This window comes from Pleurodeles waltl, chromosome 5 (assembly GCF_031143425.1).
Source record: "Pleurodeles waltl isolate 20211129_DDA chromosome 5, aPleWal1.hap1.20221129, whole genome shotgun sequence".
Lineage (NCBI taxonomy): Eukaryota > Metazoa > Chordata > Amphibia > Caudata > Salamandridae > Pleurodeles > Pleurodeles waltl.
Window position 1 is genome coordinate 685,861,818 of NC_090444.1, and position 18,422 is coordinate 685,880,239.

Sequence of the window (18,422 nt, forward strand, 5' to 3'; positions counted from 1 at the left end):
AGGAGTCATGTAAATGGCGTCTGGGCGTCGTTAAAAATGGCGCAAATCGGGTTGAGGCGATTTTTTGGCCTCAACCTGACTTGCCCCATTTTAAGACGCCCTAACGCCATTTTCTCCAACGCCGGCGCTGCCTGGTGTACATGTTTTTTTTCCACGCACACCAGGCAGCGCCGGTCTGCTAGCGCCGGCTAACGCCATTCAATAAATACGGCGCCCGCATGGCGCTTCAGAATGGCGTTAGCCGGCGCTAATTTTTTTGACGCTAAACTGCGTTAGCGCAGATTAGCGTCAAAAAGTATAAATACGGGCCTAGATATTTGCTCTCATCAGTTTACACCAACAGGTGTCTTGTTTACAGTACATAGATGTACTAAGACAAACCTGACTTCTGTTTTTTATCCTTAATTCCTTGATCATCCCAAACTATGGGCCTGATTACGACTTCGGAAGAGGGGATATATCTGTCCCAAATGTGACGGCTATCCTGCCCGCAGAATTACGAGTCCCGTATATCCTATGGAACTCGTAATACAACGGGCGGGATATCCCTCACATTTGGGACCGAGTAATCCCCTTCGCTGAAGTTGTGATCAGGCCCTATGTGTTGGACAATGTCTCAAAATATATGAACAGAGTACTGCTGATCTCACAACGTCCTCAGGCACCCAACTCCTTAATTTAAAAAAAACAAAAAATAGAAACCAGTCTCTTCCCCTATTCTTCCTCAGTAGGTCGAATGGGTTATGTCTTTGGTGAGTATTGATACTTCCATTTTTGGCTTCCAAAGCTTTTTGGGCCGGCTCTTGTTTGAAGGACATTCTCAGATCAGCTGACTGGATTAATGATAATGTGTTCAAAACGTTCTATTGCAAACCTGTACATACAGCGTCTTCTATTGTCATTAACTCACTTTAATCAAGCACTTTACTGGAGCCTCCAGTCTTGCAATAAAATGTAGATTTTCCTAGTAAGGTATGAAGGAACGTCTTAATTTTATTAAAGACACTGAGGCAAGTATTATTCCACCTCAACACTGTTTAACTTCATGTTTCCTTCCCTCCCTGGCAATGGCTTCAGCACCTCTGTCGTCTCCCTCAGAAGGCTCTGCCATCTCCTCTTGGTTTTTCCTACCAGTGTTCTTCAACTTCAGCCTTCTGTGGTAATCCTGTGGGTCCTTCAACATCAACTTTTTACCTGGGTCCCGGATTTATGAACTTTTGCCAAAAACTTTTTTCCCTTACTATGGCACTTGCTATTGTGTTTTCTCTTGTTGAGTTATTCAATACTTAGTAATTAATTTCTTGACACACAAAACAGGGCTGTTCGTAGTCAAGCTAGGTGTTATAGGTATTGCTAGGTTACAATTGGCGTGATTATATGTACTACTTTTTTGTATCCCATTGGCGGTGTTTCCCATGCCTGATGGGATTTATATTTTTTTTCTTAATATCTTGACTGCTGCTCTTGAAATTAAATCAAGAATTGAAAGTAATCTATTAGATTTCCTTGAGCCATTTTTCATCCCCCCCCTAATGGGGGAACGCCCCCTTTGCATACATTATGTATGGCGCAGGCATAATGTAGCGCAAAGGGTTGCAAAGTGTCACAATGCATGCATTGCACCACTTTGTAAATAAGGCACGAGGACTTTGGCCTTGTTGGACCACATTAGTGTAAAAATAAATGACGCCAATGTGGCGCAAGGTGGCGCTAGGGGCTTATAAATATGCCCCTTCGTGTCAGTATCAGGTAACCTGAACAACCTGAATATTAAAAGTAATCAATTTCAACATGGTTTAGCAGGTCATTTGAATCTCCATCAATATTGCATTAAAATGATTTATAGCATGGGACACAGGTGTCTACATGTAGCCTTCCTGCTAGTTATTTGGAGATGTATGAGTGAAAATATTGGATTTGTTAGAGGTTTACAAGCAGTGACCGGCTTGAGCAACTTAGTTTAGTTGCTGAACCATTACATTTGTGAAGTGAGCTCTTTCATTTGTGGTGCTCTACAAATTTAGGGTTGTCTTTACAGAAATAATTTTTCAGAAAATCATTTGCTATAATCTACTGTGTTCATATAAGTGCAATGCCCACTTGAAAGAAACTCCTTTCAAAATGTTTGACCTGGCCTCTACTCTCACCCGTAGCACCTTCAAAGGACTGAAAAAATGCTAAAAAGAACCTTCCCATGACCCAGACAATCTCTCCAACTACTGCACAATCCCCCACCAGCTTATTCCTCCACAGTCTGGTTACTATCTTGTGATGTCCCGCAGGGGTCCAATTTGGCTCTTCTACTTTCAACCAGTACATTTCCCCTCACCCCGCTGATCCAGTCATGCAGGTTTGAGCTGTACATGTATACCAACAACATTAAGATTGTCTTAAAAATCACCTGCAGTCCTGATGGGGTAGCTTCCCAATTTCATTCCTGCTGACTCCAGGTGCAACAATGGATGAACAATAATATTCTTAAACTAAATGGTTAGGACAAAAGCCTATCCAAGCTCCCATTGTAATGAATATAGGAACAGCATTTGACTCCATCTGTCAACGGCAGACCAGGTGAAGTCAGTGGTCAACGCATGCTTCTTTCAATTCAGAATCTAAAAAGGATTGTATGTCTTTTTGTCTTTCACATACAAAATCATGATTTGAATTTATTTCCTTACGGTTATACTACTCTATAGTATGTATAGTATATACTTATATCTGACCCACAGACCTCAAATAATTCAGAATTATGCTGCAAGACAGGTCCTGAAGCCAGTGCTCACATTTCCCTCACACTTATCTCCCTTCACTGGCTCAATTTGAAGAAGTATTATTTTTAAACCCCTTCATTTAGTGTAGAAAGCTGTCTACTACTCTAAGAGATCTTGCTTGGGCAATCATTTTGCCTTCTATCAACCTTGACGTCTCTTAAGATCAAGCATCCTCTCCCTCTAGGTGGTCCCATGCTACACATTGTCCTACTGGGAGACCATACTTTCTTGATTGCTGCACCCCAGCACTCGAGGTGCCACTTTTCTTGCGTCACCTTGTGCCCCCTAACATTTCTATGGTAGCCAGGTATTTACTATACAGCGCACCATGGCTCATGTTACCACAACAGAGTCATATTTATGATGCTATTGTGGCGCTTTGCTGGACTAGCACCATAAACTATGGCGCTAATCCAGAAGAGCACAGGGAGGCCCATAGGCTATTATGGGAGTGTCACTTTAACGCCTGCCCTAAGCAGGCGTTAAAAACCACAGAAAACATGGCACAGTGAAATCTCACTGCACTATTTTTTTGGACCTTTCTGTGTGGGAACGCCCCTTGACTACATTATACCTGGTGCAGGTATAATATGGTGCAAGGGGTTACAAAGTGGTGAAATGCATGCATTGAGTCACTTTGTAAATATGGCGCACAGTGGGGGCCTCCTTAGCTTTAAAAAAATACGCTAGGGCGGCACAAGTGGCTTGTGAATATGCCCCTTAGCTTTGTATTCTGTGAAAGGCTCCCAGAGCTCAATACATCCTGCAGTCAGTCAGATAAATATTATGTGAGACTTAAGGTATCTGATGCATATGTTCATGTGGAAATTTCTACAAGCTGTATTGTAATACAAATAAAGAAAGAGGTACGATTTAAAGTATATTCCACTTTCTATCTTAGGACCTATTGAAGCATGATACTAAGGGGCAGATTTATACTCTGTTTGCGCCAAATTTGCATCATTTTTTAAAGAAAATTAGTCTCAAACCTAACTCCATATTTATATTCTGAAATTAGACATCCATTTTTCGGATGTGTGTACCTACCTTGCATCAATGAGATGCAAGGTAGGCGTTCCCATCCAAAATGTGGTGCTAGCCCCATATTTATCCCCCAGTGCTAAAATTACCCACGGGTGGGAGGAGGGGGCCAAATATAAATGCAAAGCTTGCTTTGCACCATTATTTAACGCCTGAGTCAGACCAACCAGGTGTTGGGGGACCTGTGGACCCATTTCCATGGTTAAACACCAGAGAATGGGACCATAGGTGCCCTCCCCAAGCCCCAGGAACACCCTCACCAGAGGGGCATCGGAGGATGGGGGGTCCCATCCCAGATAAGTCTGGGTAAGTATTTTTTATTTTTATATTTTTTGCCATCGGGTCCCTAACTTGGGGCCCCCTGCATGGCACAGGGTGCCATGGCCATGACAAGGGGACTTGTCCCCTGTGCTGGCCATTGGGGTGGTGGGCATTACTCCTGTATTTCCTGGTCATGTGCCAGGAAATGGCGCTAGTCTGGTTAGAGCCATATTTTTGCCTATAAGAAGGCTAGCTTCATTTTTTGATGGATAACCCCCTCTTTCCCTACCACCACCCCCACCCAGGTAGCGTCTTTATTTCACTCCTTCTTTCGCATGCATATTCTGGTATGCTAATTATATTTGTGTAGCTGCTTCCTCATAAGGGTGTTAAGCAGGTTTTTTTTAGCAATGAACTCTTAGAAAACAAATGCAAAATAAAATCCTTCTTGTATGTCGAAAGATAGTTTGCTTTCTCTGTCCTTTTCTGGAATGGATAACCTGGCGAAGTCTTGAGGCTTCAAACCCCAGCTTTTACCAAATGCCAAGTCACCTTGATTTACTGTGGACACCAATATCATCATCAAGAAAAGAATTCCCCAAAAATACAAATATGGCCTGGTACCAGCTCTCTTTTAAAGAAAGTGAAACAGTTTCTTCCAGAAAGCATTTTCAGTACTGCTGTTCAAGCCCTTGTAGTCTTGCAACAGGACAGTATTAACACCAGGCTCCATGGCCTCCCTGACCTCTCACTAGCACCCCTTAAAAGCACCCTACGTGCCGCAGCACATCTCATCCGGGACCTGCAGAAATAAAGCAAACGTCATCCTCATTCTGATGGAGATCTTGGCTCCCCTTACTGGCCTGCACCAGCTTCAAAACCTGCTTTATGATTTGCAAATGCTTTACACCTGTCTCACCTGCTTATCTTGCAGACAAACTCCCCATATCTGGTGGTTCTCTACCCACCTGTCCCAGGACACCATTAAGCTGCGGACTAAGAAGTATAAAAAAGAAAAGAAGGAAGCCATCTATGAGCCTAGGATCTGGAACATCATCTCAGTATCCATCAGGACTGCCCCAACGCTGCTCCAATTTAGGCAAGAGTTAAGACCCATGACTTTAAAGAACACTACATCACAATGCACTAACTATCCACAAACCAACTACACATGCTCCTATCACATGCTGACTTTATGCATGTCCCTGTACAGTGCTTTGCTGTTTTTTTGCTATGTTTGTGTAACAGAAATACCATGTGCATTCAGATAGTTGATGGTGGAAATGCTACACTGTCTGGTTCGTTGTCCACTTCACACCTCCCTTCAAAGGCAGTTTTTCATTTTGCAGGCTTGCTGATCAGCAAAATCTCTTAATATGGTGACATCACTACATGTTAGTGCCCCTCAACTGCTTACTTCTTCTCCACCACATTCAGCTTTAAGAGTTTAGTAGCAACATCTTCACCTAATTGAAATCTCCAGACTCAAGAGGCTCTGCAGCCATCAGAAGCACAACTATTCTCATTTTTGCCTTTCACAAATTGTCAGGAAAGTTTTCCATAAAAGTATTCTCATTAGCAGTACCTCAGAGTTGCTCTTCTCAATCTTTAATTATTTGTCTTCACCCCATTATTTTTTAGCAGCCTTCAAAATCACATTTATCCACCAGCTGAACCCCAATATATGGTCTTACTGCCAAAAGAGTGGTGAGCATGGTGACACCTTACAATCTAAACAGATATCTCTTTTGACACTAGCACCTCTTTGTGGTTTACTTTCAAATTGTAATTGTATTGTTAATGTTTTCAGGGCTAGTGTTTTGTATTTTTATCTGTTCTTTACTGTTTTGGTGAATATTTGACTGATGCACAGGGTCCTGCTAACTGTGGTCTACGGATGTTCTTGAGACATGTTGAAGAAGTAAATAAATAAAAAGTAGAAAGCAGGAAAGATAAGGAAGATAAAGGCCTTTATTTACAAAGATCCCGGAAATGATTAGATCCCTTGGACGAATCACTGAAGACCACTAACCTGACATGTTTCCCAGTTAATCTCTTCTAGCCTTGGGGGCATATTTGTACTTGTTTTACACCAAATTCGCATAATTTTTTTACGCAAATTCGGTGCAAAACTAACTCCATATTTATACATTGGCGCTAGACCCGTCTAGCACCAAATTTATGGAGTTGAAGTCATTTTTTTGGATGTGGAAACCTACTTTGCATCATGGAGATGCAAAGTAGGCGTTCCCGTGCAAAAAATTACTCTATGGCCTTAGAGCCATATTTATCCCCTGTGCTAAAATAATGCACAGGAGGGAGGAGGGGTCAAAGCTTGCTTTGCACCATTTTTTAACACCTGGGTTAGGGCAAGCGTTAGGGGACCTATGGGCTTATTTCCATGGTGGAACACTATGGAATAGGCCCACAGGCACCCTCCCCAGGCCCCAGGGACACTCCCACCCACACAGGAGAGACAGCGAAGGATGAGGGACCCCATCCCAGGTAAGTATAGGTAAGTTTTTTTTTCTTCAAAGTGCCATTGGGGGCCCTGAAATTGGCCCCCCTACATGGCACTGCGTGCAATGGCCATGCCCAGGAGACCCTGGTTCTCTGTGCTGGCCACTGGGGTGGTGGGCATGACTCCTGTCTTTTCTAAGACAAGAGTCTTCTGGACAGTTTTGCGTCAGAAAACGGCTCTAGGCAGGTTCGAGTCATTTTTTTTACTCTAACCTGCCTAACGTCATCTTTTCTTGCAAAACCCCCTTCTTCCATACTGCCAGCCCCACCCGACTAACATTTTTTTTACGATAGCCTTCTCTTTGCAATGGCTTGCACTGTTCCATAAATATGGTGCCCGGCTGGTGCACAGAAATGGTGCAAGCCGGTGCTAAACGTTTTGATGCAAAACTGCGTTAGTGCAACTTTGCACCAAAAAGTATAAATCAGGGCCTTAGCGCCATATTTATCCCCCCGTGCTAAAATCACGCACAGGAGAGAGGAGTGGTCAAAAAAATGGTTCAACGCTTGCTTTGCATCATTTTTTAATGCCTGGGTCAGGACAGGCGTTAGGGGATCTGTGGGCCTATTTCCACAGTGGAACACCATGGAATAAGCCCACAGTTGCCCTCCCCAGGCCTCAGGGACACCCCCAACCACACCAGAGGGACAGCGGAGGATGGGATACCCCATCCAAGGTACGTATAGGTAAGTACAGGTAAGTATTTTTTTTTTTTTACGTGCCATTGGGGGCCCTGAAATGGCCGCCCTACATGGCACTGGGTGACCCTGGTCCCCTGTGATGGCCACTGGGGTGGTGGGCATGCCTCCTGTCTTTTCTAAGACAGGAATCATGTTGTATGGATGGTTTTGCATCAGAAAATTACTCTAGGCAGGTTAGAGTAATTTTTGTTTATTCTAACCTGCCTAACGTCATTTTTTGGTGCAAAAACCCCCTTCATCCATACGGCCCGCCCCACCCGACTAACGTCATTTTTTTTTTTTTACGCTAGCCTACCCTTTGCACCAGCTTGTACCATTCCATAAATATGGTGTCCGGCTGGTGCACAGAAATGGTGCAAGCCACTGCTAAACTTTTTGGTGCAAAACTACGTTAGTGCAGTTTTGAACCAGAAAAGTATAAATCAGGGCCCTGATGTCTCGATCTTTACAATGAGCTGCCCTGCGTCTCTGCCCAGTTTCTGCTTTGGATGAAATCAGACATCCCTACAATGTAGGTCAATGAGTGGGGGCAGTAATTCTGACAACAACTTTTCACGCATCAAAGTGCTTTATTGTAGTGGAAGTAAAGTGGACAAAAGGTGAACAAAAATGGATGACAGGTGACTGTCTCATAAATACATTCATATAACGCACATCTACAGAACAGGACCTACAACTTAGGGGTAAGTGCTATTAAATATTGACTGGAGCATTAAAAATGATTACATTCATAAATTACACTACATTACATTTTTACATACTCTGTATTTCTTGTATGGAATCACAAACTATTCACGTATACAAATGTCTAACATCAATTGTACTATACACCCTAGCCTTACAATACATTATTGACACATATCATGCAAGCTCACAGACACGTTTGGAAAATAAAGTATCTCTCTCATTTTCTCTTAGTGGGCTCTCATTCCATGCCTGCAGGAACCAAATCATGATTACTTGTTACACTGTTAATGTGTCTTTATAAGAGTTTCTTTGAATAATTGTTTTGAAACCAGCTTATTTATTTTCTTTATCATGTGGAGTGTTTCTAGGTGCACATTCTCATCATGCACATTTCATGGTTTTCTAGGGGCTCAGACATAGGATTCTTTAGCATATTGAATTTGGTCATATCCTTCAAACAGAGGGTGACTGCATCGCCGGACGAGGCATTCCTGCTTGGTTCGTTCCTGAAGTTCAGGTCTAGTTCGTGAACGATGGGCTGAGGTTGCATTTACATGGACATGTGTATGCCTTTCTTCAGCAGCATCAGAAATGGGACAGCGTCTGTGCAGTCTATTGTGCATGCAGGGCTTGCCATGTTCACTGGAAGCATCACTGTCTTGAACGTTGTGATGATTTAAATTGTCTTTATGCAGTGAATGAGGCAAGAGAGAGTCATGGTGCAGCATAGTAGACCTCAAAGTGTGCACTGTTAAGCTCCCATAGGAAGGAAGATTAGCAGATATGCCCCGCTGTATGGCTTCCTCATAAGACGGTGGCTTACCAGGGTTCTTCTGGTCTACCAGCCTGAAGACCTCATCAGCCGACATGAGACGTGCTCTCGGCTGATATGTCTGAACTGGCTCAAGTAGTGCATCACACCTTTCTTGAACAATGTCACAATTGCGCTGAGCGCCAGCCTCAAAGTCCTTTTTGAAGCTGTTCCTGTTGTTGGCTGCAATTTGTCGTTCAGGTTCCCAGCTTTGGGTTTTTGTAAGAGTTTTCTTATGCTGAAGAAAGGAAAATGACATTGAATGCTTCTTGATTTGTCGATTGATGGGAAGGACTTTATTTCCCTCCATACACTTGTTGGTAGAGAAAGACTCATGGCGTGGAAAGAACCTTCTTTTGGGGCTGGATGGGGAAATCCGGGGTGAGCTAGTGAAGACAGAAGAGTCAGAGTTTGAGCATGAACTGTCCAATGAGCAGCTGGAGGGTGTCTTGGATAAGGACAATTCTGACTGCAGACTAGTGTTCACCTTCAGGCATGCAGGCTTTTTGTTTTTATAATTACAAGTCATAAAATTGTCCTCTGTAGGCCCATGTAGTTGGTCTTCAACCTCATATTCCACGCTACTTTGTCCAACCGTCACATCATCATGACTTTTGGTTAGTTTCTGCTTGGAAATTCCTTGCTCTGCGCCAGCTTGTGAGATGAAAAGGTTGGGCTCCGACGATCTCCTATCCATCTTGCCACTGCAATTTTCAGGATCACCCACAGAACTAGATGAGAGGCCAGAACGCACATCCATCTGGCACGTCTCACCACCAATGCCAGAATTACCACATCTGCACTGAATGCTTTGCTGTCGGTTCGGAGATAAACTGCAAGGGCCTTCAACTTCCAGGTCTGTGCTGTCGTAGGCAGAGTCGTTTTGTTGACAGAAGGACTGGTCTGAGAAACCGCAAGAAAACATTAATTGGATACTTTCTTGTGATAATAATTAAGTATGTCAGTAATCTTTTTTTTAATGGCTATGTAAGTATATTTAGTATTATTTGTGATAGGTAGGAACCACAAAGAAAACAACAAACTCTGTACTGGTATGAAGACAAGGAAACATATATCTAGGAAACAGGGAAGCTCTTCTATTTTTCCATTTACACAATTAAGAAAATGTAATCTACTCCTATTTAATCCAACAGAAATAATGTTGCAGTCCATAGATTGAACATGAGTGTCCGTAATGGTCATGGTATACAGCTTGGAGCTTGGATGGATATACTCCTCTGGCTGCTGACAAACATGAATGAAATCAACAAAGAGTGAAGTTGGGGAATTTGTTAACGTGGTGACAATTTTGTGATGTTGACCTGATATGTGGAATAAAGATATACCTGGTGTTGAATAACCACAGTCTTTGAGACGACTGTGATTAAGGATGGCAGTTATTACAGTGACTATCATTGTACCACACAGTGTGCCCAGGCGTGGGTGAAGAATTAGCCCAACTGTTTCAGAGAATCTGCTTATCAATGTGCTCTGGAAAAGGTCCATATGTCATGATTCCTTCATGCAGTGCAGTACAGCACAGAAAGCCACCTTGCTGGGCTGCATTGCGTGAAAGGGAAGGAATGTGCAGTACTTACCATTATATGGGGCATCCCTGTCCTTTCCTGGCGCTGGCACACTTTTAGCTGCTTTGTGCCAATGCAGACACCCTGGAGTCCTGGTGCAAGGTTGCCTGCATTGTAAAAAGTATTGTTTTGAGCAGGAAGGGAAACCTTCCTGCACAAAAACAATCCTGAGAGGCATTTTCCTCTTTCTTTAAGAAAGATAAATATATTTCTCTTAGTTATACCTCACCTGGGAAGCTTAGCACTTTGACGCATTCCCAGGTCTACCGCTAATGGTAAAACTGGGAATGTGCCAAAATCCATGGGTGGATGTGTGGGAACACCAACACTCCACCCTTAGAATGGCTCTCTGCCGCAAAATAATGCAAGGTCGCCATTTGTGCTGCCTTGCGTTACTCCAGATTTATCAAGCCATGCAGGGCCATGAGAGATGGCCTTGTGTGGCTTGATAATTCTCACTTAGGTTTTGCATCACCCTTGCACCCTCTTGAGTGGCCAAAGGTGACACAAAACCTTGATAAATATGGCCCTAGGTATGTCAATGTCTACTGGCAATTTGTTTTCGTTTGGACTAAGCAAATTAATATTTGGAAGCTGCATTGAAGGAGTATGATGAGTTGTATTTTTGATTAAACAGTGTTTGTAGGTAGTTTTGAGAAACCTTGCTTGAGTTGTTTTGATAGGAGGGTGGCGTAAGTGTCTTACAGTTTTACTTGTGTATGTGCCCATGGTGGGAGCAATGTGGGAAGTGAGATGTGAGCAGAGGTACAGAAAGTGTTAGTAGAGTTTGAAGGAAATCTGGGTGTGATTTGCTAAGAACAGTGGGGAAACCTTGAGAGGGGCATGTGGTGGGGAAATGTGGTGCAGATGATGATGTAGACTCCTAGAGGGGACACTTCGGAGTAGGGTCTTTTAATTTTAAGTTAGATGTGGTCCATACAGCTAGTGATGTGCCAGAAAGAGAGGTCGCCCCTTCCTATATTTAAATGGTGTCAACATGTGTCTACGTGGGTGGGAAATAAGAGTACTTTATTACACGTGGACATCCCAACAGGTATGCGAAAGCCAGAATATAACTGTTTCGTGCCTAACCTGCATCCCTTCTGTGGTCCATGATCACTAGCAGAATGCTGCAGTTGGTTAGTAATGGTATTTCCACTCCAGGCCCCCACCTACACTCTACAATAATAATGTCTACTAAGTGTAGTATCTTGTTGGCAACTAAGCAGACATTTCCTCGACACGTTTGAAGTTGTAATTGTCCTCAGCATTTTGTTGTTATTATTATTACTATTATTATTATTATTAATAATATTATTTAGTTGATTTTAACACAGCTCCAAATATTATGCCTGCATGGTGAATCCATGCCCTAGGAGTTTGATACGGTTATTCATAGGATAGCATGAAAAACAAGATAAACATTGAGAGAACACGCGTGATCCAGCTTTCCCATCCAAAATATAATTGGTTGAGGGGACTCACATTCATTGGAAGAATGTGGTCACTCAATAATGTACTGTAAAATTCAGAGGAAGTGAACATTACTAATTAAACTGTATAAACAATAAAATTACGTTTTGGAAAAAAACCTAGATGTGGCCCACAGCATCGGTATTAGTGGATGCTGGATGCTACTCAATGGGGGCTAATGGGGTTTCAAAAATCTTTTAGCCACGAATGGTGAAATGCTAAAGTCACGTCTATCTTTTCCGGCGAATCTAGGATCATTTTTAGTCTTTCATGGAAATCTCACATAACTATCGATATTTAATTGATATATGGTGTCAAACCCATCACGACGGGAGTGGTTAACTCATTGTGGAGGTTACCTTGCATTCACAGAAAATAGGCGAGTGTAAGTACAATCGAGAAATCTGCTTCATCCCCACGTTTATTTAAGCTCTGTGTATGAGGGCAGGCACTGTGGAAACTCTCCCTCTATGGGGAGACTCTTCTAATCTGAAACGTAATGTTGATCATGGTTCGTATGTTATTTTCTTTGCCCCCTTTAAAAATTAATTGAGTGGGTGCCTGGTAAGTAGCATCCTCTCCTCTCCCAGCTACAGAAGTTGACCTGTCCTTCATTCCCCAATGCCTTGAATCAGCACATCCATATGTTTCACTGGCAGGTATATTAGTCACTGGGAATCCAAGCGACATTTTGCAGTGCTCACTTACATGAAGTGTCACACACCAGTGATGTGACTCTGCATAACAACAGACACATGAAAAATGGAATGCAGATTAGAGACTTGTGTTAATACAGCGATTCTTTTTTGGGTGACTGTTTTACTTAGAAGAGGGACAGATATATGCAGAGCACTGCATGTGGTGGACTTTCACTTCAACTGATGTATGGGCGTACTTTTATTTTGCATTATATGTAGGAGGCTACTATTTTGTTGGTGTACATTTCTATCACGTCTAAACCATAAACTTCTATCCATGGACATGAGCCACACAGAGGCACTTTGTACAGTAGCTTTGCTGCCGCACCACACTGCATAGTTGACTGAGCAAATCACTGTCAACAACAGCAAGAGATATTTACCTGCGCTGCCAGTGTGTTCCAGTGAATCTTCTGCAGATGTAGAAATCAGCAATGACAAATCACCATCAAATATTTCAAAGCTGTTCTCAATGAAGAACTCCACCAATGCCTTCACCTGGAAAAAGAAATCCAATTGTATTTTATAGATTGCTCATGAGTGATAGTAACACTTCTCCGACACTTCATGGATTAATAAACAACAGCAATTGCAAAGGTTGCTTCACTATTGTGTGCCTTGTTATCTCTTATTTTGGCTCCCATTTTTTCTTCACCCCCTATCACTGACTCCCTTCTTGTTGTAAAAGTAAGTGGCAAAAGCAACAAATATAGGGGCAGATTTATGAAAAGTGGCACTGCACCTTGTGCAGCACCACTTTTCTTGCGTTCCTTAGCGTCCCCTAATGGCACCATGTGTGCTACGTATTTAAAATACGGCGCACCATGACGATAGTTAGGAAACTAGCATCATAATTTTTGATGCTAGTTCAGCGCTTTGCAGCATCAGCATCAAAAATGTTGACGCTAATCCTGCAAAGCACCCAGAGGCCCATTCAAACCAATGAGAGCCTCCTTTTAACGCCTGATCTGCACAGCCAATAAAAATCCGGAAAAAATGATGCAAAGAAATCTGTTAGATTTCTTTGTGTTAGACTTCTTTGCGCCCTTTTTACACCCCTCACCCCCGACGGGGGGGGGGACGCCCCTTTTGCATACATTATGCCTGGAGCAGGCATAATGTAGTGCAAAGGGTTACAAAGTGGTGCAATTTATACATTGCGCAACTGTGTAAATATAACACAGTGTTTTTGGCCTTTTAATGCCACATTAGCGTGGCGCTAATGTGGTGTTGGAATGGAGCGCTAATGTGGCCTTGGGATGGAGCTAGACCCTTTTAAATTTGGGCGATAACTTTTTATGGAAAAGTGAAATTGCCATTCTACTCTCATTGCCAGATAAGGGCTTTAGTCACTGTCACAATTTTACAGCACACTGATGTATTTCGCACTTCCTCTGTTAAAGGCTGATTTTCTGCAAAGTACCAAAATCCTGTTTCATTAAAGGCAATTCACTGATAGTTATTTTATCTAGTATTTGATTAGCACGTGTGATTGATGGGGAACAACTCTTTTTTAAAAACAAATTGGTAGTGGCCAAAGGCATCCAGGTCAGAAGTGTCCTTGATGGGTCCTTGAAAAGGTGCTATAAATGTCAAGCCATAACTAAAGAAAGTCATCCTCTCTGGCACTGTCTCATATGAATCATCATACATTGATGTCTGTCCTGGGAAGAGCAGGTCTGTAATATGTAGCTTTTAGCGATTTTGGTTACTTATATTAGTTTGTGCCTGCAGCTGTTTGGGCCAGTCATGGAACAAACCCTGGGCATAATAAACACATATAAGAACATTTTCCTTCTGTATTCTGTAGTATCAGATCAATGTATGGGCCCTATTTTGGCTGTTTGTGGACCTGCTTATGGCCTGCTGCCTGTTATTTAAACTACCATTGCCTGCAGCAAGCACAAGTCCATGCAGTTTTCCACACATTGCAAATCCCTTGTTCAGTGCATCTTTAAAAGTTAAAAACTGGCCAAAGTGCAAACATGGACTATTTTAGCTATCTAAGTCATTCTATTTTGGTGCCCAAACCTCTTTACTGCCTCCTATTACATAAATTGAGGGTGGGTGCAACACTCTAATCACACTAGTTCTTCTGATCTATCCTGAACAAAAACCCTGGCAGGCTGGCAGTGCCGAACCCAAATGGAGTACCTCTTTCAAGAACAGGTAAAGCCTGGCATGCTTACTCAGTGTAATATTGAGTTACAATAACTTAGTGGACAGTGCAAGTACATATCAGCAAGGACTGGGAATTGAAGTTGACATTAAATAATACTTAAGAGCAAAGAGACGTCTGTTCCATTAGTCAGTACTGGATTGACACCAAATGACAGGGCTATATCACAGTTCCCTACTGGTAGTCCATCCTGAATGATTGACATAGAATATTTGCCACAGAAGCGTATCTGGGTTCACAATCCACACACAAATTCCAAATGATGAAGCTAAGCTATGCAGCACAGGCTACCAGATCTAAAGTTCTGTTAACCTTTTTGTGCGCCAAATGGTCCAAATTTCACTGGAAGCCAAAACAATGGTTGCCTATGAAACTGGCATATTCTCCCTCGGAGCCTTCGAGTGGAATCAAGACTCTTACACTCCAGACGGCCTTAAAAAACTGTTTTTTCAGTCAAGATTTTGATATTTAATGTACTCGCTCCGAATTTCTCACTTACCATTTAGCACCAATAAATCATTGGTTAATGTGTGCTGTAGAATCACGATTAACATAGCAAAGCATACCATAAGACCCTTGGGCACCATGCTAATTTCTTGTTTTTTTTACATGCATGTCACAGCATGGTCCTGCCACTGAAAATCAGACATCCCCTCAGGCGTGGGACCAATTTGCAGGGCATATATGAACAAAAAACTCAAATTGATAATTATTGACTCAGTTTGAAAAAAATGTGAAGTCCTTTTTAGATATTATCTAACCAACACAGTTCGGTATGGGCCTCACCCAATCCTAACTTTTAATGTGGATATAAAAATGAACAAATCATCGTCTAAGACTGATACTGTATACAGAGTGGGGCAAAACCTACTCTGTCATTGAGCTGTTTCTGGATCTCCAGGGGCTGGCCACTCTTCTGCTGGGGATTCAGTAGGTTTGGTCCGATGCAAATAGCGAGGTTGCTGGCGTCCATCTTGTTGGTTCCACAGTGTTGACTGATGTGGTGCAGGACACACATCAAGTGCTTGAGAAGAAGCAGGTTCGGCCTTGGCAGCTTGTCTGCAACCCTTTATAAAAATAAAAAAAACAGATTACGAAAGATGCCACTTCTGTATTTCCACATGCTTCAAAAAACGGAAAAGATAACCACCATGCCTCCTTACCCCACATAAAGAATTATTCAGTAAGAGGAAAAAGAACAAAGCTGTTTGTTCAAATGCTTCCACTGAGAAATCCTATCTAGACAGCTGTTGAAGTCTGTGTCTGGTTGACCACAAAACAATGAGTAAAAAATGCCCTTTTTATTCTGAATGAATGGATAGGCCCAAGGGTGTTATAAAGGTGGTGGAAGTTGTTACTCGCGCCAGAAGTTTACAAGTGCTAGTGTACAGTTGCAAATATGCTTTTTAATGATTTTGTTGGTGCAATTGTTGGCCTTCTAGACTGTGGTTGACCCAAGAGGCTGGGGCACTATTTCATAAAGTGCTTGAGGGTGCAAATGGCGTCTGCAGCCGCTTTATACACACCCTGGGCACTTTGTTATTCCGGAAGGGGATGCAGACACTTGTGCGGCCCCTATTCTAATACAGAATGCACTGGTCCACTTTTAGCGCAGGCAGGATTCTAAGGGAGCATACCCTCATTAGCCTGGAGATCAAGTCCCAGGCAAATGAGGGATCAGTTTGCCTCTGCACCTCTTTTGTACTATGGATGCAGGCGCAGAGGCAAAGAGATCATCAGGAAGCGCACTGACAGTGCCCACAAAGAGAAACGATGCACACTCAGTGTGCAACTCTCATAAGAGGTCAAATGTGATCTTGTAGATCCCCCAAACATCACCCTGCAGGCAGGTGCCGTTACTCTCTGCACACACCTGCAGTGGGTCTCTGTCCCCCTTTGAAGTGCAGCATGGGTGCCATTACTGCGAGGGACAGATCAGCTGCTTCAAACAGTTCCATCTTTCACTAATGTGCCGCCCACAGGTGCCCATGCGAGAGATTATTACCTATAATAGGGCGCACTGCCACAGTATGTGCCCAGTGCCCTACCCTTAACGCAGCCCTCGATTGTGAGAAATTGAGGTCTGGTGTACTTTTCCCAGTTGCAAACCAGGAATGTGCAACAACTGGGTTGACCTGTGGACTAATAGGTCCCATCACAAATTGTCCGTTCGGATGGGGTCAAAAATCCAAGCTGCCTAATGAATATTAATCAGGCAGTTTCAATTTGCAACCCACTGTGACTGCCTGCTAATGCAAGGATAGAGGCCTGCATGGGACAACAAACCTCCATCCTTGCATTTGCGTTCTTGGATGAATGGAAACATTTTAGAGTAGCCCGTGTCAATCGGAGAGAAAGGTAATGCTTAAAAAAAAGATTTCCCATTTGAAAACACCATGAGGAGAGCAGGTAGTGGTTCTCTGGAAAGCCACTTCCCTCTGAACCTTGGACGACTGCCTTCTCCCCCGAAAGTTCATTGTTAAAGGGAAGCCGGCCGGCATAAACTACCCAGGAAGTGGTATTCGGGAACCATCTCATCTCACACACATTTGGAAATTTGCTGAGGCTTATGTTTTCGTATCACTTACTGCTTGATTTCTTCAATTCGCTCGCAGATATCTTGCTTTTCCAGAGCCGCCATCCACTCATGGTAGAGGTCGGAGGACAGCAACATGTTTGGAATGCTTCGTAGGAAATCCTGCCAGGGAAAAGGTTTTGTTTTACATGAGAAGTCACTGAAAGATCAACACACACTTTCGTCCACCACTGTTACTTCTAAGAAGGCAACACCTGCTTTTTTCCTAAACTCAAATTCGTTTTCTCCTGCTTCAACTAGGTTGTGGTGCACACAGTACTTTCTCAGTGCAGTGTCACCCTTAGGATCAGTATAATAAATGTCATGCGATAATCACTGCCAAGTGTTTAGTGACAACCCAGTTTTGTGAAATGGTGGCACAGAGTGCTGGATGCTTCTTTGTGAGGACAACTGATTTTAACAAAAAGTGTCAGCATTTGTTCATAAACTACTCACGTTTCCATTGGAAAATCTGATTTAATTATGAAACTTGTATGAATTGAGACGATCTTTACCTTGAAGACGACTGCAAGTAAATGCACAGGTTTGCTGTCCAGGTCCACCGAGGCCCCCGAGTTGAGCTCCTCTTTCAGTTCCTTGCGGGCCTTTTCATTGGCATTTTTTCGGAATATTCCCTCCGTGAAGGGACCCTTCAGGCAAAGGATGGTAAGAATGTCCTGCAGGAAACAAACATTGTCGTTGAACATCATGTGTGATCTTCTGGGCATCAAGTGGGTGACAGAGACCACAAGCAGCTCATCAGACAGCAGCACAGTGCCTGAGACTCCAGTGAACATGGAGACCTCTTGCTGATATTCAGGCTCAAAGCCATTATGAACGGCTGCAGGCACTCCACATGGAAGAAAGGTGTCTTAAGTATATTAAGCAGCTATTGCATCAATGCCGAATGAGAAATCATTGTTGTTGGAGTGGAAGCCATGCATCACATATCCTTTTATGCAGTGCTATTGTTCTTATGCATCTCTGGCGCAAACACTGCTTCCAGAATTAAATCCCAGAAGAGGTTGGGAGTTATAACTTGTGATGTGTTGAATGGCAGTGTATTGCTAATGAACATGAAGGCAGTATAGTGCTTCATGTTTGGAAAGAATCTCAAC

General features: G+C 42.9%; 1 protein-coding gene across 1 annotated transcript in view; it reads right to left on the reverse strand.

Moving 5' to 3' along the window:
* Positions 1-7,844: 7,844 nt before the first annotated feature.
* The window catches only part of TAGAP (T cell activation RhoGTPase activating protein), a 442,394-nt gene continuing 431,816 nt past the window's right edge, over positions 7,845-18,422 (reverse strand). The window contains exons 10-14 of the mRNA XM_069234593.1: positions 17,820-17,981; positions 17,318-17,427; positions 15,601-15,796; positions 12,934-13,048; positions 7,845-9,696 (exon numbers count right to left, since the gene is read on the reverse strand). Coding sequence (XP_069090694.1) covers positions 8,393-9,696; positions 12,934-13,048; positions 15,601-15,796; positions 17,318-17,427; positions 17,820-17,981 — 1,887 coding nt within the window. The 3' untranslated portion in view covers positions 7,845-8,392. The remainder of the gene's footprint in view (positions 9,697-12,933; positions 13,049-15,600; positions 15,797-17,317; positions 17,428-17,819; positions 17,982-18,422) is intronic.